A 24,207-nucleotide genomic window follows, 5' to 3' on the forward strand; every position below is an offset into this window, starting at 1 on the left:
GAAGGGAGATCTTCCATGGCTAGGAGTTCTAGATTCAGGGGAAGAATAGCCTCTAAATAAAAGACCATGATGAGAAGAATAACTTTACTCGTTGACATGAAAGTGTTAGTCATATGTGGAGATAAAGTAGATAGAAAGAACCATTAAATATAGTAACATGAGGGAAGAATGAAAAGCTTTCTTTTCCTTTTTCAATATACTAAGTTAATTAACAGGCAAACACTTGTCAAATGTCAAAACACATACTTACATTTCTCATGCGTTTTCGTTCAGCAGGGGTGAGTGAAAAAGTTTGTTCCAGCTCAGCAGACTGTTCATTGTGAAGCAGTGTATTCCAGCTTACAACATTGGAAATAGCTTTTACTTTTGAGGAAGAAAAGACAAGAAGAATGCTCCAGTGGGACATTGTTCACATCAATTGTTACATTACTTAAAAGAATATTAGCAAACTAAGTATGTTCTGCACATACATATCTGAAAGGAAAAGTGGAGGAACCTGTGATTCAATGACTTTGGAGCATTTTCCAAAGACGCAGTGTTCTTTCATCTTGTCTGATTGAGTATTTAGCTGTCAGAATACAGAGGTAGTCTATTTTGACAAAGATGCTGTGTTCAAGCCTAATATTATCCTCAAACACATGGTCTTCAAACCAGAAACACCGAAAGAAATGTCTCAAAAATCAACCAGTCAGCATAGGACACTTATAAATGAATATCATGCCCATATATGCAAAACATTATTATAAATCATCAAAATGCTGAAAATAACATGAAATTCTGTTACTTTAAACAGTGGGTACCTACCTGCTGCATCTGGCTGTTTGAGTTTGCCAAGGACAGCTGCTAGGGAAGATGTATTGCAGGTAAATGGAATCACAGTCAGCACCTTTCCATGAGGTACAAAGAGCTTCCCATAACAACACCATAACTGAAAAATAAAAATAAAACTTCAACAAAAAGAAAACGACAACTCTGTCAAGAACTTTTCCTTACTTTTCCTAAAATTCCCATTGTAAAATCCAACTCCACCCATCGTCTCCAATTCAGAAGGATGGAAGTTCACTTTGACACCACATTACTTATGGATGGACTTTCATCAAGCGGTCTGAAGTGCAAGAAAAGATCCTACTGCCATTCATCACCAGGTAAAGGTGATTTAACATAGAATCAATTCCTTTCCAAAAGATGCTTGTGACAGAGCCTGTGATATATCAATTATGGTGATATATTTTGTTTAACAATAAAAGCTAGGCTTTCCAGTTTCAAGAATCACAATGTGATCTCTGAAACATTATAATGTGGTTAAATCTCAAATAATCCATGGACTGAACTCAGACAACAAAGCATGAAGTGCAGGATATGTGACCAATTGCTTAGGGTAACTTTACACTGAGACTGGAAATGAGGAGCACTCCCCACTTAAGGCAGGTTCACATAATATTTTAAATGTGAATAACCTCTTTTGAAAGATACAACACTCTAGGTAAGACTGACAATTTTGATGCATTTCAACGTATAGCATTTAAAGAGAGGAATCACACCTCTTTCTATGTAACAGGCAACATAGAAAATCAAGGTACCTGGCCACAGCTTCCATCTGGGAATTCCTTCCATCCCTGGAGTGTCTGAAACTTTGTATTCCAGATACTCAAAGAATCTGAAAGAAAATCATCAGTAAATTTCTTTAAGGAATTTGCAATATAGACCAAGGAAACAGTTACATAAGTGAAGGTAGATGATATCTTGGAAGGATGATCAGAACAGATGGGTAGAAGTACAAAAAAAACGTAGAATGGGCAAACACATTGTTGGGTGTGCCATACAAACCCCCAAAGAGTCAGGATCAAATTTGTAATGAAATTTCAGAGAAGTGAAAAAATAATAAGACAGTAAAATAGGGGATTTTAGTTCCCCTAATATTAACTGAGATAGCTTTAGTGTATAATGTAGCGAGTGAGCAAAATTCTTAATTTACACACAGGAGAACATTTTAGCCAATATCTTGAAAGCCTACCAAGGGAGGGAGCAGCTCTGGATGCAATATTCAGAAATGAGCCCAGACAGGATGGTGTATCAGTAGGGGAGTATTCTGGACATAGTGACCATAACTCAGTTAGATTTCACATAGTTATGGATAAGGGTGGTTCAGGAATAAAAGTTCTAAACTGGGAAAAGACTGATTTTACTAAAATGCAATTTGGTCAAAGTGGACTGAGGGCCACTACTTGCAGATAAAACTGCATCAGTGCAGCAGGAGGCTTTCAAGGAAGAAACAAGAGAACAGGGCAAATATGTCCCTGTAAAGATAAAGGATGGGACCGAAGAACCCTGGATGTCAAGGGATATAAAGATTAGGACTGAAAAGACAAACGTATGGCAGATATTGAGGGCTCAATTATGTAGAATCCATAAAAGGAGTATAAGGAATGCAGGGGAAGTAAGGAAATGTAAGCAAGTGTGCAAGCATGGGCAAGTAGAATAAAGGAAAACATCTTTTAAAAAAAAAATTCTTAAGAGCAAGAAAATAACGAGGGAAAGAGTAAAGCCCTAAGTGTCTCAGAGATAATTTATATGTAGTCCCAGAGGACGTGGTCATGGTCCTCAAGAATACTTTGTGTAGGTCTTCATAAGAACAACAGAGGTATAGAGATCAGGATGAAGGACTGGGTACAGATTTTAAGGTTGATAAATCTCCAGGCTCAATACCTCCAACACTGTTGTAGGAGGCAAGGCATGAGGTATCAGGGGTCTAAGCAGTAATTTTCAAATTCTCTGCCAGAGTACCGGAGGACTGCTGAACAAACTGCTAGTGTTGTCCCGTTATTATAGTCACACATAGGATCTTTGGTCCAATTCATCCATGCTGACCACGTTTCCCAAAATAAACTAGTTCCATTTGCCTGCCTTTGGTCAACATCGCTCTAAATCTTCCTATTCATATATCTATCCAAATGTGTTTTATATATGGTAACTATGCTGCATCTACCACTTATTCTGGCGTTCATTCCCAATATGAACAATCCTGACTGAAAACATGCTATAAAAGGTCACCCTTCTACTCTCCAGTGAAAGAAGTCCCATTCTATCCTGCCTCTCCTTATAACTCAAACCATCCAGTCCCAAAAGCATCCTAGTACATCTTTGCTGAACCCTCTCCAATTTAATAATTCCGTTCCTGCAGAAAGGCAACCAGAATCGCACATTAGTACTCCACAAGAGGCCTCACCAACATCCTGTACAACAACAACGTGACGTTTGAACTCCTATATTCAATGGTCTGAGCAATTGAGGCAAACATGCTAAACACCTTCTTAACCATCCGACCTACCCTGTGACACAAACTTCCAAGAACCCTTAGGTCTCTCTGTTCTTACCAGGATCTTACCATTAATTGTTTAAGTCTTGTCTTTGTTTGTTTTACCAAAATGCAATCCCTCACATATATCCAGATTTAGCTCCATCTGCCACTCCTCATCCCATTGATTCAACTGATCAAGATCTCTTCATAGTCTTGGACAACCTTCTTCACTGTCTACTGGACCACTCATTTTGGTGTCATCCGCAAACGTACGAACTGTGCCTCCTAAATTCTTATCCAAATCATTTTATATAAATGACAAACAGAAGTGGACCGAACACCATGAAAAAAAAGGAATGGATAGACCAGGAAGTTAGACGTCAGTCAAACTACAATTGGTGGGGAAGTGGCTACTAAGATTAAGTCAGAATACATCAAACTGTGATTTACTGGGGATAGTCAACGTGGACTTGTTAAAGGAAGGTCATGTTTGATAAATTTGATTCAATTTTGAGGAGGCATCCAGGTGCGTTGATAAGGTTCATATATTTGATGTGGTGTTTCAGCAAGGTTTTTGATAAAAGTTTCACATGGCAGATTTGTCAACACAGTAAGAGCACACAGTATCCCAAGCCAAAATGGCATATACGATCCAAAATTGGCTGAGAGGCAGGAAGCAGGATGTGATAGTGAGGTATGCTTCTGTGGCTGGACCTATCACCTTTACCCCTTCCTCCATCCACCTAACGCAGTCTCAGCTACCTTCTCCCAAGCCCCACCCCCTCCCATTTACCTCTCCACCCCCAAGGCTTCCAGCCTCATTCCTGATTGAAGGGCTCCTGCCCGAAACATCGATTTTCCTGCTCCTCGGATGCTGCCTGATCTGCTGTGCTTTTCCAGCACCACTCTAATCTTGACTCTGATCTCCAGCATCTGCAGTCCTCATTTTCGTCAAGTGGGATTCTGCAGAGTTCACTGCTGGGCTCTTCCTGTTAGTGGTGTACATTAATGATATGGACTTAAATGTAGAGGGTACAATCAAGATGATCACAGATGACATGAAAGTTGGTATGGTGGTAAATAATAAGGATAGCTGTAAACTGTCAGAGGAGATCAACAGACTGGTCAGCTGTACAGAGCAGTGGAAAATGGAATTCAACCTGAAAACATATGAGGTAATGCCCTTGGGGGCAAGTTAATAAGGCAAAGGATTACACGATGAATGGCAGGGTGCTGTAAAGTACCTAGGATCAGAAAGACCTTGATACGCGTATTGACAGAGCCCTGAAGGTACCAGGCCAGGTGTAATTAAGAAAGCATATAAGCATATAAACTTGCATTTATTCACCAAGCACAGAATACAAATGGAGGTAGGATATTCTGGAACTACATAAACACTGGTTCGGTCCAAACTGGAGTACTGTGTGCAGTTCTGGTTGTCGCATTGTAGGAAAGATGCAAAGGAGGGATAACAGGACACTGCCTGGGCTGGAGGGTATGAGCTACAAAGAAACATTGGACAGGCTAGGATTATTTTCTTTGGAGCATTAAAAGGTTGAGACAGGACCTATAAAGGTGTATAAAATCATGAACGGCACTGACAAGGTGGATAGGAAGGCATTTTTCTCCCGTTCGTAGAGTGGTCAATGACCAGAAGGTATAAATTTGAGGCATGGTTAAAAGTTAAGAGGAGAGTTAAGGAACAATATGTTCAACCAAAAGGAGTTGAGTATGGAATTTTCCCCAAAGGCTGGTTGACTAAAACTCTCCAAACACTTAAGCAGTATTTAAACATTCATTTGCGCTGTCACAGCCTCTAGGGATATAGGCCAAGAGCTGGAAAATGATATTAGTGTAGTCAGATTTTTAAATCCACTGGTGCAGACACAATGGGTCTTAAACACATATGGTTGCACAACTAGAGTGCACCACCATTGCCTCACAGCCTCAGCTGGTGCTGACATCACCAGAAAACAACTCATGAATTCAGCTACAATTACCTGGTGCTGTTAATCTTAGGAGCTAAATGTTGCCATCAATACAAAACCAGCAGTTTAAAACCACCTCAAGGAGTCAGGGATATATTCCTGTCACGAGGGATCAAGAGCTATGCACAGGAATTCCAGCAGGAAATAAATCTGTTCTCCAACTACCATAAATGTATTTTCAAGTTGCCATACAAACTACAAAGATCCACTGATACATAAGGAATTTAACTATCATTCAACTCTATTGTAAACACCCTGAATAACATGCAGGAGGCAGAAAAAAATTGATATTTCTCAACATCACTGGCAATCTGCTAGAATATTTAATCAGTTTGTGTCTGTAGTATGTATTTTTCCCCCTAACTTTTGTAAAAACATCTTCCACTCATTCAACAGAGTAAAAGAAAACATCCATACTTTCTTGGGAATATACCAAGCTAGATTCCATCTTTATAAATTACTCTCTCCTGTGCCACAAATAGATCTGCTACAATGCAGCTAACCAAGGTATCAGCTCTGTCTCAAGATCTACCAATCACATTCCAAGACCAGCTGTCTACACTATCAGCCTATGTCAACAGTGTAACGCTTCCGACTTCCATCAGCAATGCATCAAAATTGACAGATTGGCACAAACACTTCAGGCACAAACCCACAATCCGAAGCTTCTGACCTTTCATGTCTCCAACTGTGCATTTTCTTATCAAATTTCTAAACACATCAGTATTTATAGTATAATAGGTACCTGTGATGGCACACTGATGTAAATGTGGAGCTCCTAACACAGCGATATGAGTCTCATCCAGGACAACTACAGCAGCATGGTCGAATGATTTCTCACAATTTGGCAGCTGCAGCAGTAATGACTGAGGTAGAACCTGCTCTTGACCATCTGAATTGTTTAATGACAAAGGCATTTTGTAGATACAGCCATTGGAATCTGAGACAAAAGGAGGGAAAAAATTTCAGTTCCGGTGCACATGTTTCTCTTAAATACGTTCAATAGCATGAACTGCTCCTTTGTTGGCAAATGAACAGTATTAAGTGGATATAAAAATCAACCCTTTTACTGTAACATTAAGCAATGCAGGTGCTGCACAGGTTTTTGGACCAGCAAAATAAAGTAACACCAGCTGCTGCTGCTCATTTGTATCAGATGAATATGTGGGATGAATGATTTAATAAGATACAACAGTTGCTTAAATAATTGATTTCTGCAGCAAACAAAACTTTGAAGCAGTTATTTATAATTGAAATGACAATAATGATCGGATTTGACAAGACGAAGTTTAGAATATAGTGCAAAATAGTGGAATTCCAGATATAAAATCACAAGACAGTAAGAAATGGAAACAGAAGTAGGCTGTTCAGTCCCTCAAGCCTGCTTCACTATTTAACAGGGTCATAGTTGATCCAACATGCCTCACGTTCACTTTTCCTGCATTCCCTGACCTGAATAGAAATATGGATTTAAGTTTGCTCGCTTAGCTGGAAGGTTTGTTTTTAGATGTTTTGTCACCACACTAGGTAACATCATTAGTGAGCTTCCGTTGAAGCACTGGTGTTAGTAACCTGCTTTCTATTTATGTGTTTAGATTTCCTTGGGTTGGTGATGTCATTTCCTGTAGTGATATCATTTCCTGTTCTTTTTGTCAGAGGGTGGTAAATGGAGTCTGAATCAGTGTGTTTGTTGAATGTGTTCCGGTTGAAATGCCATGCTTCGAGGAATTCTCGTGCATGTCTAAGTTTGGCTTGTCCTAGGATGGGTGTGTTGTCCCAGTCGAAGTGGTGTCCTTCCTCATCTGTATGTAAAGATACTAGAGAGAGTGGGTCATATCTTTTTGTTGCTAGTTGACGTTCATGTATCTTGGTGGCTAGTTTTCTGCCTGTTTGTCCATTAGCTGCCGTTTTAGTGTGTTGGTGTGTTTGTGGGCTATCATGACGCCAAGAGGTCTGAGTAGTGTGGCAGTCATTTCTGAGATATTCTTTGATATAGGTAATGAATGGCTAGAGTTTCTGGACGTATTTTGTCTGATTGTTTGGGTTTGTTGCTGAGAAATCGGCTGACTGTGTTCATTGGGTACCCATTCTTTTTGAATACACTGTATAGGTGATTTTCCTCTGCTCTTCGTAGTTATTCTGTGCTACAGTGTATGGTGGCTCATCGAAATAATGTTCTAATGCAGCTTTGATGGTGGTTGTTGGGATGATTGCTTCTGTAGTTCAGTATTTGGTCCATATGTGTTGTTTTCCTGTAGTCGCCGGTTTGAAGTTCCCCATTGGCTGTTCGCTCCACTGTGACATCTTGGAAATGGCAGTTTGTTGTTGTTTTCCTCTTCTTTAGTGAACAGAAATATCAAACAATTTGTCAAAATTTGAAACACATGATACGGTGGGGGCTCTTGAAAGGGCAGATGCTGTGGATGTTCCCTACCATGGGGGACATCTAAAACTGGGAGCACTCTGGAAAAATAATGGGATCCGCCCCCAAGGACTGAGAGGAAGGGAAAATTTGTTCTCCAAGTGTTTTAAGTATCACAAATTCTCTTTTCCAGGGAGCTGTGAGGCTAAATCATTAAATATATGCAAGATTCAGTAAGACAAATATTTATTTGTCAAGATTATTTGGAGGGAGTGGAATGAAGTGAAGGCAATCAAATCAGCTATGAATGAACAGCAGAATGTAATCGAGGGGCTGAAGGCCTCTCTGTGCTCTTAAAAACATGCAGCAATGAAATATAAATACTGAAAAGGTAAACATAGGCTTCAGCTATATGCCAATGGTTGTAAAGAGATCATGTAGAATACAGATGGATCAGGGATAGCTGTGCTTTCCTTCTTCTCTATGCCACATCATTCATCCAACATGTCAACTACATTTGAAAACACTTTCACCAGGTTGTATTTTCAATTCTATTGAAGGCAGTGGATTTTTAAAAATTGATAATAGCCTTGTGACAGACCAGCAAGTTAGTTTGACAAAGGCATTGCAGAATTCCCAATTTTTAAGGTTGCAATTAAAGTAACTGAGTGGCTGAATAGCTGCAATCTTCACTGCCCCTTTTCAACTACTGGAATTGTTATACTAATAATATTGTTTCAGACATCTCACTATCATTAAACCTGAAATTTTCTCAAAATAAAATTAATAATGAATGTGGTTTGCCTGTTCAAATCCTCTAACAGTGTAGCATGATCTCATGCTACATGTGCTGGGTCTAGTCATAATACTGTAGCAACCAGAGCAATGAGCCCAACACAGTCTGCCACCAGTGCGGCTGGACTGGTAACACCAGATTATAATCCCATTTGAAATGTGCCTACTATGCTCAGGCCTAATGCTGCTCCAAATTTCAATGGAAATTGTAGAGTTGACAGAAAGTATGCCTTTAGCATAAATGGTGCCAATATTATAAAACTATTATTTGCAGTACAATATCAAAGAATACTTCAAGAAAATACAGCTTTATATCCACTCCTAAATGGTGGCTAGACACATGACTGATCAAATATCATCAGCATTCATCCACTAATTATTGTCAAATGATATGCAAAATAATTACAATAAGGTTATACTTATCAAGATACAATATATTGCTTGCATATTATATAGATTCAATGTCAACTTCTTCACTGTTTTCAGATTTATGAACAGTCCTCTCATATTTGAATTGATCTTTGTCTGCACCTTTTCTGTAGCTGTAACACTATATTCTGCATTCTGTTCTGTTACTGATGTACTTAGTAAGTTATGACTTGTTTGGTTAGCATACAAAACAAGATTTTTCACTATCTCAGTACATATGACAAAAATAAATCAAATCTATAAGTCAGACAAGCATGTTCTAAACTATTCACGTAAACTATGCATAACAAATTAGATCAAATGTAACTTACATAAACACAAAAGGATGATACTCTCTTGTTTATTGGAAAGCACAAAACTCAAAGGACAGCCATTCTCTTCTGAATCCAGTTTAAACTTTTGCCGTACATTGTGGTTTACTTTCTCTGCATACAGATGGTACATTCCACTCTATAAATAGAAAAGGCTTTGAATTGAAAACAAACATCCATCAAATTAGCACCTTTCCATGCATACTATGGGACAATAATTGCAGAATGGAGATAAGCTAAAACTAATATCAAACCCAAGAATAGGGACAAGGCAAGAGAGAGAGAAGTACTAACATGTGAAATGTTAAACAGACTGACAAAAAAAATATATGTATTAATCTAGCAATAAAATGAACTGATAAGGTGAAGTGAAAAAATAATAATAAAGACAAAAGGGTCTGTACCTGAATGCATGCAGATAGCAGTAGAATTAAATAAATATGTTCTGACAGCCACTACTGAGACATGGTTGCAGGATGACAGACTGGTAACCTTGAATGTTGAACATGTTTTGGAAGAAGAAATTGGAAAAAGATTGCTGGGTGACTGTCAATTAATGTGGGTATCAGCATAATAGAGAGGACTGACTCAAGTTAAGAAAATTTAAACATATAAGTAGTTTGGGTGGAGATGAGAAATGATAAAGACCAGAAGTCACTTGTGGAAGTGGTACACAGGCCGCTGAACAGTAACCACATGATTACTGTTACCTTTAGCTATCGCTCCTTGTAATAACGTCTGGTTATAATCATGGGTGATATTTATTTTCCTTCAGACTGGACAAATGAACTCAGCAAAGGAAGCCTAGAAAAGAAGTTTATAGATCTTGTTTGGATAGATAATGCATTAGAAGCATGATTTGGAGCCAACCAGAGAACAGGATATTCGAGCTGGTCCTGTGCAACAAGATAGGATCAATTAATAACTTTGTAGTAAAGACTTCTAAGCGAATTTTATATTTAGTTTGAGGGAACAAAGAAGGTCAAAGATTGTTTTTTAAGTCAAGGGTAATGATGAGGAAATGAAAGTTGAGTTAGCTAAAGTGAACTGGCAAATTAAGTTAAAAGGTAGGTCAATAAAGATACAGTGGCATACATTTAAGGGACTTTTTGAGAATACGCAGATTAGATACACTGGGCTAACTAAAAATGTTCATATGGTTTCATGCTTAAAAAATAATTACACACCAATTACACACCCGGTCAGAAGGTTAGACAGCTGTTGGGAAAGTTTGAAACTAATCTGGTATGGAAATAGGGCACAGAGTGGATGCAAAGTAAAGAACATGGTCCGATCAGATGTAGAAGGAATGCTAGGACAGTCTAGTTGGTGGAGAGAACATGGGCAGGATAAGACACATGGGAGGCCCATAAAGCTAACTTGTATATATTTTAATGTAAAGAGCTTGTCTGGCAAGGCAGATGAACACAAAATTGATCAGCATGATGAGCCTTTATTTCAATATTTAATATGTTCAAGCACTACAGCAGGGCTTGGCCCAATAATCTGCAGACTGACACTTCAGTACTTCCAAGCTGACAACCGAGTAACAATAGGAAAACTGACCGAAGTAACGGGCAGAGCATGAAATATTTTGTTGATGACCAACATGTACTCCAGTTTTATTCAAATTGAAGAATTAAAAAAAAACACAGGGTGTAGACATCTTTGGAACTCATTGCTTATTCATAATTTCACTATGAAGGCAGTGAAGGTACTCCCATAGGGCTCTAATATAAAGAATTCCAGAATTTTGACCCTGCAACAGTTAAGGCATGGTGACCTGAACAAATGTGAACTTTTGCAGGGATATTGGGTGTGATATACCCATGTCCTAATTGGAAAAGGCTGCAGTTTTTGGGAGATAGTACTGTACAAATCTTGGTGGGATGCTGTGGTGCAGTTTTGTCTAGTAAGTACACTGCTACTACAGTGATAGTGCAAGGGGCTGATATTTACGCAGGCTCTGTTCAAGCTGTATCAATTCAATGTACTTTTTTTCCCTACCTGTTCGGTGACAAAGACGACCACAGGGCTTCCAGCTTCCAGTAAAACGTCACTCCACCTACAAGTAAATTACATATTTATTGGAAAACTTAACAAACGTAACTGCTACATCTGTTAGCTACAAAGACTTTAAAGAGCAACAGAAAACTACATGGAAATTTAAGCTGTTACAAAACCTTTAAGAGTCTTATCACTTTGAGAAATGATTAAGTTTAAATTTAATGGTTTATAGTATTATATTAGATCACTGTTTTGTAATTCTCTCATTGATATCGCTTAGTAGCCGTGTGGTTAAAGAAGGCAGACAGAAACAAGTGAAGATTGAGTGAGGAAGTGAGGAAAGAACAACAGATGATTGTTCAGTCAGCTGACTTCCAAAGACAACTCTGGGCATTGTTGATATCACTCACTCAAAGTTAGTGAGATATATATAAAATTTTTCAAAAGTCAGGATTCCTGCTCCTGATTATAATACAGGCATGTTTGGTGAAGACAGAGTTTAACTAAGTGAACTTGACTGTTAAATAAGCAAACATGACTTCAGCAAGGCAGCAGAGAGCTGTTGGCTCTTTATACCTCAGCATAGATTAGCAAAGCCAGGACTTAGATCTTCCTACTCCAGTCAGCTGACTACCAAATTCTGTACATTCTTAATGCAATCATAGGATGTAGGTGCCACTGATAAGATAGCATTTGTTGCCCATCCCTAATTGCCCAGAACCAAATATGTCATTTCGGAGGGTTATAAGAGTTGACCACGTCATTGTAGATCTGAAGTCATATATAGGCCAGATCAGGTAAGAATTCCTTTTATAAAAAAAATTAGTGATTCAGACGGCTTTTAAAGACAACTGATGACAGTTCTGTTGTCACCACTGAGACTTGATCCATATTCCAGATATTTTTTATTAATTTTCGTTTAAATTCCACCAGCTGCCTTGGTTAGATGCGAATCTATAAACAGAGCATTAGCCCAGGACTCTGGATTTCATGTGTAGTTACACTGCCATCAAGCCTGTCTACTCTCAACCTTTTATCCATTAAACAGCCTTTCTAATCCAACATTTGCAAGGTGAGCCATATTTTCAACCATTTACCTACTCATCACAAAAATACAAACATGTTTTAATTATATTTTCAATGCCATTTCACAAAATTTCTCCACAAAAAGAAGAGAAACTGAACATAAACATGAACATAGGGGGAGATGATGGCCAACTGGTATTGCTAGACTATTAATCCAGAAACTCAGCTAATGTCTGGGAACCCAAGCTCAAATACCACTACTCCAGCAATGGAGAAGTTTGAATTCAATTATAAAAAGCTGTAATTAAGAATCTATTGATGACCATGAAACCACTGTTGACTGTCAGGAAAAAAAAACTCACCTGGCTTACTGATGTCCTTTAGTGAAGGAAATCTACCATCTGTAGGTCTGACCTACATGTGACTTCAGACCCACAGTGACGTGATTGACTCTTAACTGCCTTCTGAAATGGCCTTGCTAGCCACTCAGATCAAGGACAGCGAGGGACGGGCAATAAATACTGGCCAGTTAGCAACACCCACATCCCATGAGTGAATAAACAAAAATGAAGTAAACAAACAAGTTATGCAAAGGAGTATTTTGAAACAATGCTCAAAGCAGTGTTACTGATACAAACCTGATGACTTCATCTTTTGATAAGACACTTTCCAGATCTTGCTGTGGAGCTGACAGAAGGACATCAAGTTGTCTCACACTTCCCCTTTCAAAAATTACCAGAGGTTCAATGTCAGGTAGAGTGTGTATTTGGTAAATCTTGCTTTCTAGCTGAAATGTTGGAAAAAAGAATCAGATGGATCAACAAGGACAATTAACAAGTTGTCTCTTAAGCCCTTAACGCAAACATCTTTCTAATTCATTACTGAAAAATCATTTTCTTCAATTATATCACTGAAATATGAATACAAACAAATAAATAAAAGCAGATTAAACAAATAGCTAAATATTTAATAAAGGCAACTAACTTAATTGTATGTCACTGAAGATACAGTAAAGGGAACCCTGCTCAACAAGTTATTTTCTGTTGCTGACTCAGTTTCTCCCTTACTTGCGCACAGTTAGTTTTTTCTTTCCTGAAGATAGACATTTCCCTCCTGAGGTGAATGACATCCTTCCAACTCTTGAAGGAATTGTTGTAGTTTGAAGTAGCTTCTTAAAGTACGACACATAAATTTACATGTATAGCCTGGGAGCGAGCACATTCAAAGAACAAGAAAATATTTAAAATACTCCCCCCACAGTATATTACTCCCTGCTGATACATGTTTGTACCAACCTGACGCATCTCCCATTCTAAATTTACATGCGACAATTACAATACATTTGCCTTTGCAAGCTTGTTATCCTGACTGCAGAGTCTCTGGCTACTAGTTCTAACTTGACTGCTTTCCAGGGAAAATAAATTCATAGCCCCCTCCCACCTACGAATAGCTGAAATCTCTGATGCCGAAATTAAGGGTCAAGCAAAAATAAAAACAGAACTTTCATAAAGATTCTTCTTGGCAAATATTTCTGGTATTATCTTCATTTGGGTCTGTTCTAAGATGCAAATTAACACAGACTGCCTGACATTCTAAAATGCCCCACAGTGGCTAGATTCTGCAACTGCATCTTGCCAACTGACCCACAAAAGAAAAAGTGAAAAGGGCATGACCAAACAGAGCAGTTGGGTGTGAAAAGAACAACAGTAGTAGATCTTCCAGTCCCTTTATCTCTGTGTATCATTTGATTTCATAACAGACAACGTGCAGTTTAAATCCATTTACTCAAATTGATCTGTAAACTTTAAATAGTCTGTTAGATTTTTATGTGGCAATCTCAGACTTCAAATGGCACCAGCTTCAACAGGTTGTTGGGGAAGGGTGGGATCTAAAGGTTATGGCTCTTTGCTTTAGATTCCGACACCTCTCCGCATGTTGGCCCAGCTGATCAAGATCCTGTTGTAGTCTGAGGAAACCTTCTTCGCTGTCCACTATACCTCCAATTTTGGTGTCATCAGTAAACTTACTAACTATATCTCTTATGCTCACAGCCAAATCATTTATATAAATGATGAAAAGTAGAGGACCCCGCACTGATCCTTGTGGCACTCCACTGGTCACAGGCTTCCAGTCTGAAAAACAACCCTCCACCACCACCCTCTGTCTTCTATCTTTGAGCCAGTTCTGTATCCAATTGGCTAGTTCTCCCTGTATTCCGTGAGATCTAACCTTGCTGATCAGTTTCCCATGGCGAACCTTGTTGAACGCTTTACTGAAGTCCATACAGATCATGTCCACCGCTCTGCCCTCATCGATCCTCTTTGTTACTTCTTCAAAGAACTCAATCAAGTTTGTGAGACATGATTTCCCACGCACAAAGCCCTGCTGACTATCCCAAATCAGTCCTTGCCTTTCCAAATACATGTACATCCTGTCCCTCAGGATTCCCTCCAACAACTTGCCCACCACCGATGTCAGACTCACTGGTCTATAGTTTTATGGGCCAAATGCGGGCAAATGGGACACGTTAGATGAGGATATCTGGTCGGCATGGTTAAGGTGGACCGAAGGGTCTGTTTCCGTGCTGACTCTATGACCTTCAATAATGGACAATCCTCAAGAGGCAAGTCGTACCTCAAACTTCATTTATGAAGCTAATAGTTGTTTCTGGTGTTTGCACTGGTCGCCAAACTGCTGTAGCTGCTGGTTTATATACACCAACACACAGGAGATATCACCATTTCTCATCAGCAAGAGACTTCCAGATGAACAGTCTATTTTTAGGACTGTTATGTCACATTGCAAGCAACACTGAAGCAAAGCCTTCATTTGGTGCCAGATCTCTCACCCATACTTAAGAATCTTGGGGACATGGTAGTGTTCCACTCTGCACACAGGCCCTATCTACATTTTGATTGATGCCAACACCCTTGGGGGAATCTGCATTTCAGAGGACGCTGCATTTATGATTTTGACCTAGCAGGATGCATCCATACTGTATCACACATAATAAAGATGGAAATTGTTAGGTTACTTTTCCTGGTAGCTGCAAGTTGTCCATGTTTCTTAGCCATGTAGCATGGTACTGAGGACACAGACATTTGGTCCTAAGAGTCAGATTCATGCTATCCTTTACATGTTTCACGAGTTAGCCAAAGGTTTACCTGTTTCCCCAATGCTTTCCTAAGCTCTGCATCACGGAACAGACTATCTACCCCAATTGACTCAGAATTTCTCAAATCCCTTTCAAAACACTATAATATCATTTAAGTAATCAGGGTAGAGACAAAATACATGAGCCATCATGACAATCATTTACCCATAAGGGAATGTAAACATGTAAGTCGTCTTCATAATTTAACCTTATGAGCCCTAGTATCATTCCAATAAATCTGCATTTTAACCAATGTCAGTATTATATTTCTGGGATGCACCACAGGTAGTTCTTGTAGAACACGATGGTTAAGTTCTTTGCAACCCCATATTATTGAAAAATCGTGCTTTAGAAACAGTGCTTAAAGTGTTGGTTATGTAATCATGTTACAGACAACACATTTTTAAAAAAGTTAGCGCTTTAGAAACAGTGTCCCTAATATGTCAAGCACGTTGCAGTGAATTCATATTAAAGAAACACGCATTATAGCAGAACGACCTGTACCTCGAAATGAGTGCAATTGCCAGACAGAGTTTAACAAGATCTCTGTGCAAATGCAACAGTATCTCCATCCTAAAGAGCAACAGTGCCTTTGCCTTCATTATTTTCTTTTAGAGATTTTGAGAGATATCTGTACTTGGATCATTAAATCACTCAGGTTATCCAGTATATCAAAGCTGGCCATTCAGAATAAGGAACTTGGAAACAGAAAAGAATCAGAAGCATGGCTCAGAAGATGGGTCAATACCAATGTGACAGGACAGGCCGAATGGCCTGATTTCACGTAGCTTCTTTGTAGTTTCACAAAAGTATGTTCCTCTCTCTGAACCAATGTACTCCAAGAAAGGATTTTATTAACACGACAGAGTTGAGACTCCAAACTTTCCAAATGAGGTTGTTCTGTTTTGACTCCTCATGGTCATAGTCTGTAACTTAATGCAGAATCTAAGCTACTATATAAGTAACTACTGAGTCAGTAACTTGAAAGTAATGCAGATCAACATTACTAATACATCAAGATTGAAGCACCAATGAACCATCTGCAGCTGTAATGTATTTTAGGTAATTCTAAGAGGTAAGTGTGATCAATACAGCTGACATTGGGGTTTTCAACATATTTTGTAACTCTGTTGATTCACCTGTTATTCTAGTGCTTAAAATGTATAGAGCGAATATTCTATAAAGAAAACATAACAGAAAATATTTTAATGCTCTGCTGTATAACCATAAAAACTCCAAAGTACTATTTAATACAGCTTGTACTGCAGATTAAAATAAAACTCTTTCATAAAACTTGTAAATTAAACTAAATTCCTCATGGTTACACTCTATGTATATGGTTGTAAGTTGAATAGTTTTCATTCCGAATGACAAAATATTAGTTTCTGAAGTTAATTTGCTTTGTGTGGTACGCGAATCCATGTGAATCTCAACCTACTGTTGCTTTAAATGTTTTTTCCAGATTGACATCTTCATCATTCCAAATCCTTAAAACCTAGAAGGGATTTAAAAAAACTAATGTTAAAATTTAACATTATGTGCAGTCCAATCTAAATCCTTTCATTCTTTTTTAAATCAACCTGTTCAGAGGTGTTACTACATACATAATATTGAACCTACATCTCCTGGCTCAGAGGCAGAAATCCTCTGTCTAGATTGTTCTTTTTATATCCAAAGCGCTCTTGCACACAACCAAATAGTTTTCCCACCAACAAATCACTGACATTTTCTCCAACTACTAACCACCGCCACCACTAAATCATCCATGTAGCCAATTAGAAATTTACATACAAAGTCCATTACAGGCAAATCTAAAGCCTTGCATTATTAATTCTTTGCATCTGTTATTAACAAAGTATTTCTGAGTTAGGGGCAGAATTAGCTGGATGCAGAATTTGTATCTCAATTGTTCTGAAAGGTTGGCTGTAATTGTATCATGAAGAGCCTCAAACCATTATCATGATCTCACTGAAATTTCCAACTTGCACCAAACAAATGAATCACAAAACCAATATCCTTCAGAGGGCTGTGATACGGTAGTAGAGTTCCTGCCTCTGAGCCAGGAGACCTTATTCCACCTGCTCCAGAGGTGTGTCATAACATCTTTGAACAGATTGATAAGAAAATATAAAAAGAGCAGACTGTATTTGATCCCAGTTACAGACCTCAAGGAAAATAGGTCTTCTTTGGAAAAGCCCAAACAACACATCACATTGTAAGATGTAAAATTGAAAAAAAATTGGTCATTTATCACAAGTAATGGAATGCTACAAAAGAAACAATAAAGGCCATACCAATAGTTGAAAAGAAATGTTTTAAAACTGCAAGTTCACCAAACTTTTCATTAATTACACTGTATGAAGCACCTCAACCTGTTACACTAATGACTCTATATAAATATGTGCCTTTATTATTACACATTCACACTGACAACCCAGCTGTGTATGAGATGGGGGGGGGGGGAGTGGCGCGCTCTGCACATGTAGCATGTACTTCAAAAGTATCCCAATAAGCACTTTGTGCTATTGTGTGAACATGAAAATTATTAAATAAATCTTCAAGTTTTTCTTTGTAACTACACTGAAAGCATGGGTGGGAGTGTCCACAATTTAAATAAGTTTATTAAAAGTCCACACTGTCAAAGGGAATGCAAAGTCTTCCTTGAAAATATTGAGTTATAAGACTCTCAAATCATGTTTCAACTTTACCAAAGACACAAAATGCAGAACTACCTGAATTTCAAATTTCTTTATATTGTTACCTTATGATCTTGCACAACAACAAATTCTCCAGTTTGGCTGTTATAAACAGCAGGGCATGAGATTTTTTGGGTTTGCTTGACCGTCCAACTTCCGAGCGGCTTTTGGTCTGATACCTTTGCAAAACCAAACAGAGAATACAGAAGATGTAAATTTTATTAATGTAAATGCTTTTTCAGATTCTTGCGACTTGAGACTGCATAGGAGACATTCAAATGGGATTGTGCCTCTCAGGTGAATGCTGGAAAGTGCACTGCGTTCCCACTATCTTGCCAATATTCATCAAGCAGCATCGTAAAGTATTGAATATCAAACTGTGTCTGGAAATCTCACACGAAAATCAATTACATGCCGTGTTTCCTACATTACAAAAGTGACTACAGAGTTCTATGCAGACGACACTAAGGTCGGTGGAGTTGTGGATAGTGACGAAGGATGTTGTAGGTTACAGAGAGACATAGATAAGCTGCAGAGCTGGGCTGGGAGGTGGCAAATGGAGTTTAATGCGGACAAGCGTGAGGTGATTCACTTTGGTCGGAGTAACCGGAATGCAAAGTACTGGGCTAATGCTAAGATTCTTGGTAGTGTAGATGAGCAGAGAGATCTCGGTGTCCAGGTACACAGATCCTTGAAAGTTGCCACCCAGGTTGACAGGGTTGTTAAGAAGGCAAACAGTGTTTTAGCTTTTATTAATAGAGGGATCGAGTTCCGGAACCATGACGTTATGCTACAGCTGTACAAAACTCTGGTACGGCCGCACTTGTGGAGTATTGTGTACAGTTCTGGTCACCGCATTATAAGGAGGATGTGGAAGCTTTGGAAAGGGTGCAGAGGAGATTTACTAGGATGGTGCCTGGAATGGAGGGAAGGTCTTACGAGGAAAGGCTGAGGGACTTAAGGCTGTTTTCATTAGAGAGAAGGTTGCAAGATGACTTAATAGAGACATATAAGATAACCAGAGAGTTAGATTACAGGGTGAACAGGGAGAGCCTTTTTCCAGGTATGGTGACGGTGAGCACAAGGGGACATAGCTTTAAATTGAGGGGTGATAGATATAGGACAGATATCAGAGGTAGTTTCTTTACTCAGAGAGTAGTAAGGGTATGGAATGCTTTGCCTGCAACGATCGTAGATTCGCCAACTTTAAGTACATTTAAGTCGTCATTGGACAAGCATATGGCCGTACATGGAATAGTGTAGGTTAGATGGGCTTCAGGTTGGTATAACAGGTCGGCGCAACATCGATGGCCGAAGGGCCTGTACTGCGCTGTAACGTTCTATATCGTTACAGGTTCCTACCCCCTACCCTCTGACCAAGGACGGGGCTGCTATTCTGTCCTCTCCATCTTTCAGGGATATATCGAATCGGAGGGAGCAGGGTCGGAAGTGGGCCGGGAGCGGGCTGGCTCGGGCCGGGAGCGGGCTGGCTCGGGCCGGGAGCGGGCTGGCTCGGGCCGGGAGCGGGCTGACTCGGGCCGGGAGCGGGCTGACTCGGGCCGGGAGCGTGCTGGCTCGGGCCGGGAGCGGGCTGGCTCGGGCCAGGATGGACCAGGTTTCCCGGTAACGATGCCAACGCAAACCCGCTTTCCCGGCCCCGGCCCAAACACATCACAGACTCCACTGTCCTCTCCCATGGTTACTTCACCTTGTAGACGGTGACGGTCCGATCTTCACGAGTGACAACAACACGGTCCGGCCCAGCGGGCTCCACACCGCGTACGGCGGCAGCCCTCGATAAACCGCACAACGTGAAGCCCTCACACAACCGCGCCATCTTGCCTCCCTGCCTCCTTCTGGCGCCTGCGCATTGCCAGCGAGGCAACAGGCCAAAGTCTCCAGGCAAGGCGGCAGCCTATCTCTGGAAGCTTCCCCCCACACCGCCCTCTCACGGTGTGGAGGATCGCACACTGCCCAGTGGGACCTCCTCCTACAGCGCCCTCGAACGGTGTGGAGGATCGTGCACTACGCTGAGAGAATCTCCTCGTACAGCGCCCCCTCTCGCACAGTGGAAGACCACAGATGTAAATAGTGGCCTCTTATTGCGGCGCCCTCTAATGGTTCGGATGATCACACACGTTCGATGGCACAGTGTCCTCAAATGGCATGGAAGATAATGCAGTGTTTGTGCTATGGCCTGTGTTACAGAGACACAAGGTGGTACAACACTGAAACACACCATGCCACTGTGCCCTCTCACATTACGTGGAGATGCAGATGTTGGATTGGGTTGGACAAGGTTAAAAAAACTCATGATTATCACCATTGTTAACAGCTGACCTGAGAATGCAACTTTTTAAAAAAAGGTTTTGTGATTTACACATGAAAGAGGTGAAACTATCATGGTATTCAAACAGATGGAAGACTTAACAGACAATCAATTTTTCAATGTATAATTTCAGTTACATCACACTGTAAATTTTTGCTATAAATTCTGTGTTAGGATTGAGCCCTCCACTATCACCTGATAAAGGAGCGACACTCCGAAAGCTAGTGTGCTTCCAATTAAACCTGTTGGACTATAACCTGGTGTTGAATGAATGAGATAGACAGAGGAATTGGATTGATATGGAAATAATAAAGAAGATTTGAAAGTCAAGACATTACTTGAATGGGAACCAAAGAAGATTAATGAGCTCACTGCTGAGAGAAGAGCAGGAGCCACTATGGTGGGCAATGTTTTGAATAACCATGACTTTCTGGTGGGTGGAATGTGACAAAGCAGTACATAATTAGCTTGTCAATTCTGTACCAGCTTTCTACAAAGATAACTCACCTTGTCCTCCATTTTCCCTCTTACTCTGAACCATGTTTAGATGCTTATCTGATTCCCTTTTGAAACCAGTTATATCTGCATTCACCACACCCACAGGCAATATTTTCCAGCTCCTAAACACACGCTGTGTTCAAATGCTTTCTCGTGTCAGCCTTTTTAATAATCACTTTAAGTCCATTCTCTGGTTCTCAACCCCCTTGTCAAAGGGATTCTCCAACCTATCCCTGTAACTGAAGTCCTTCATCTTTGGAACTAATCTTGTATATATTTTCTGTGTCGTCTTCAAAGTTTCATGTCCTTGCTAATGAGCAGTGCGTGGAATTAGATGCAACATTTCAGTTGAGGCTAAACCAGTGCTTTCTAAATGTTTGTCACTACTTCCTGACACACTTGTGGAGAGACACAAACAAAGCTGCACATTACAAAGGAGCGTTGACTCAATAGATTAAGTGGTGCGCTAATCGTCTTAAAACTCAATTTACGAGGAGGTGATAGCTTTGCTGTAGGGATTTGCTTTCACTTAATTAAAAAAATCCTTTCTTTTGTATTCTACATCTTAATTTATAAAGCCCAGGATTCCATTAGCTTTTTAATTATTTTCAACTTTCCTGGCACCTTCAATAATTTGTGTACATAACCACAGACCTCTAATTTAGACACTCCTTTTAGAATTATTTTATATTGCCTTTCCATGTTCTTCCACCAATACAGACTTCTTTGTACTGGTTCACAATAAATTTCAACTTTCCCCAATGTCTTCCCAACATACCAGCCCTCCCAAGTCCCCTTGAACACATTCCCTGTCCTTCTCACAGGTCACAATACTCATAACATTTGTGTCATCTGGCAGATTAAGTGCACCTTCAGCTTCCTGGTCAAGTCTCAGCTTCTGAAATGCTTACCCTAATCATTGCCTATTGCTGTCTTCATTCTTACTTGTGTCCATCTAACACTATTTCCTTATTTCCTTATTATTTTCAGACTTAATTATTTCAACATTCTCCTGGCTCCAACCTTATTAATTCTAATTATTGTTTGCCTAAAACACTAATGTCCGTGTTGTTGGAAAAAAACATCTGGCTCACTTGGTATCCTTTTGGGATGGATACTGCTGTCTTTACCCAGTCTGACCTACATGTGACTCCAGACCCACAGTAATGTGGTTGACTCTTAACTGCCCTCTGGGCAATTAGGGATGAGCAAACTAACCAGTGAGCCTACATTCTATGAATCAATTAAAATTAATTCTGTCAAATATCAAACTCTGCTTGCTTTTCGTCTTTGTCCTCACTAACCTACATTGTTCTCTAATGATTCAGAATTAAAATCCTCACCCCCACTGATGTTCACAATAATTTAAATCTCCCCAGCCCCTGAATGGCATGGGCAATGGTATAAAGAAAGCTGAGCTCTTCGAGAGACTATGATGCAGTGGTAGCATCCCTACCTCTAAGCATGCAGGTCAATGTTTAAGCCCCAAACGTGTTATAATATACCTGAACAGGTTGATTGAAACAAAAAGGTAGTTTTTGTTAGTCACACTTTCTTTGGAAAGGGAGTATATGGTGCTGATGGAGTACATGCTAAAAACACTTAGAGAGAACAGGGGCCAGGGTGTACTATTTCCCCCACCAATTTCATTTTGATTTAGTTCTCTCCCCTTATTTTGTTACTGTTGCACTTTCCCTAGTGGATAGTGAGTATAAATTGATTAAATGTGTAATTGGTTAATTTGGGGATTGTAAAACAACAAGTCAGAGCGGAGTTCTTGTTAAATCGGTGATGGGTTTATTTATAGAACTCAGTTTTTTTCTACTCTGGCTACATCTGGAAAGAGAGTGTGTGGTGTCCACCAGTAGCTTCAAAGCATGGGTCCTGCACTATCTTCCCCTTTCCATGTTATTTTGATTTAGTCTCTCCCTTTCCTTTTTACTATTGCTACTTTGCCCTGTCAGGCAGTGTTTATAATTAGATGTATAAGTGATAAATTGGGTGGCTTGTTAGTTTGGTGAGTTGAACTCTAGATACCTTTAGAGAGAGAGGTGGGCTTTATTTCCCCTTCCAACTCCGTTTTGATTAAGCCTCCCCCTCCTCCCTCCCTGTCACGTTTAATGGTTTGCCTTGCCCTGAATGGAATTGGCATGTAAATTAATCAATGGGTGGTTTACAGGTGGTGGTTAGTCAATGAAAAGAATACAATGGATGAAAAAAGCCCTGGGTGATGGAAAAAATAAATATTCATTTGTGTGTGAAAGCACTTCTGGCTATAATATTTTCAAGAAAGAGTTGAGTTGTTTGCTGTTTCCACTTGTAGCCTTGAAGCATTTTGTATCAGATGGTCTCCACAAGGACTGCGATCCGTTGTTTCCTCCAAAATGATAATTTGATTTAGTCACCCATGGTTTTCTTCTCTGGTTTTATTTTCGCTCTGATTTTGTGTTTTTGTCACAATGCCTCTGATGAGCAGTGTTTATTTATTTGGGTGATTGGATTAATTAAAAAGAAAAGAGCTGAGTTCTTCATCAATCTGGTTCTGGGTCTGTACACTTTCCTTCAGGGACCTGGGGTCGGGGGGATTGCATGTAGCAGTCCTGTACAACTGTAGGTTAATATCTTTCACAGGCTCCCAGGCCAACTCTTTATTCTGTGGTGTCGTAGAGTCATGGAATATGTATGTATTGGTTGTGGGCAACTGCAGCCTTCTACTATTTTAAAAATATGTTCTGAACTAGATTAAATAGAGTGCCCTCATGTAGCACAATGCTAGGACCATACCTCTGGAAAGACCCAGTTTCAAGTTCCCCCCCAAAAAATGATTAAGCAGACCCAGGAAGGTCTCCCATGGTTAGAAATAAAAGAGGAAAAAAAAAATCATGAGAGCAGGGCCCTCCTTGTGTTTCCCTACCCTGGACTGAGACACCTTGGTTCAAGTCCCCTCCTGCTTCTGAACAGGTTGTTTAGAAAAATAGGATAAAGCAGGCTCAGAGGACTCTCTAGTAGTAGGATCTCTCCCTCTGAACCGAGGGGCAAACATATTATGTCCTTTTGTTTGCCCCACACTCCTGATCTCTTGATGCTGCGTGTGGGACAGGGGTGTTGGCAGGTGGAAACGCCTCCTCTTGAGGCCTGGCTGAAGTTGTCAACAAAAGGTGCAGGCAATATCTCACGGAGAGGGGTCATGATTCCTGACTGCCTGCCTCTCTTTCAAAGGTGTGTCCTCATCCTTGAAGAGGGAACACTTGGTATTCACCGATTGATTGTCTTGAAGCCTTTCTGCAAAGTGAGAGCTGTAGATTATTATCTCA

The 24,207-nt window shown here is 39.9% G+C and overlaps 1 protein-coding gene across 1 annotated transcript in view; it reads right to left on the reverse strand.

Moving 5' to 3' along the window:
- Positions 1-19,914, reverse strand: part of nol11 (nucleolar protein 11) — a 39,914-nt gene extending 20,000 nt beyond the window's left edge. Inside the window, exons 1-10 of the mRNA XM_088000733.1 lie at positions 19,775-19,914; positions 18,132-18,245; positions 16,809-16,865; positions 12,855-13,003; positions 11,191-11,248; positions 9,184-9,322; positions 6,032-6,226; positions 1,581-1,657; positions 805-928; positions 251-363 (exon numbers count right to left, since the gene is read on the reverse strand). Of these exons, the coding sequence (XP_087856859.1) occupies positions 251-363; positions 805-928; positions 1,581-1,657; positions 6,032-6,226; positions 9,184-9,322; positions 11,191-11,248; positions 12,855-13,003; positions 16,809-16,865; positions 18,132-18,245; positions 19,775-19,903 (1,155 nt within the window). The 5' untranslated portion in view covers positions 19,904-19,914. The remainder of the gene's footprint in view (positions 1-250; positions 364-804; positions 929-1,580; positions 1,658-6,031; positions 6,227-9,183; positions 9,323-11,190; positions 11,249-12,854; positions 13,004-16,808; positions 16,866-18,131; positions 18,246-19,774) is intronic.
- Positions 19,915-24,207: the final 4,293 nt, after the last annotated feature.

This window comes from Chiloscyllium plagiosum, unplaced genomic scaffold (genome assembly GCF_037043375.1).
Source record: "Chiloscyllium plagiosum isolate Xiang-an unplaced genomic scaffold, Cpla_swu_hap1 HiC_scaffold_25, whole genome shotgun sequence".
Taxonomy (NCBI): Eukaryota; Metazoa; Chordata; class Chondrichthyes; order Orectolobiformes; family Hemiscylliidae; genus Chiloscyllium; species Chiloscyllium plagiosum.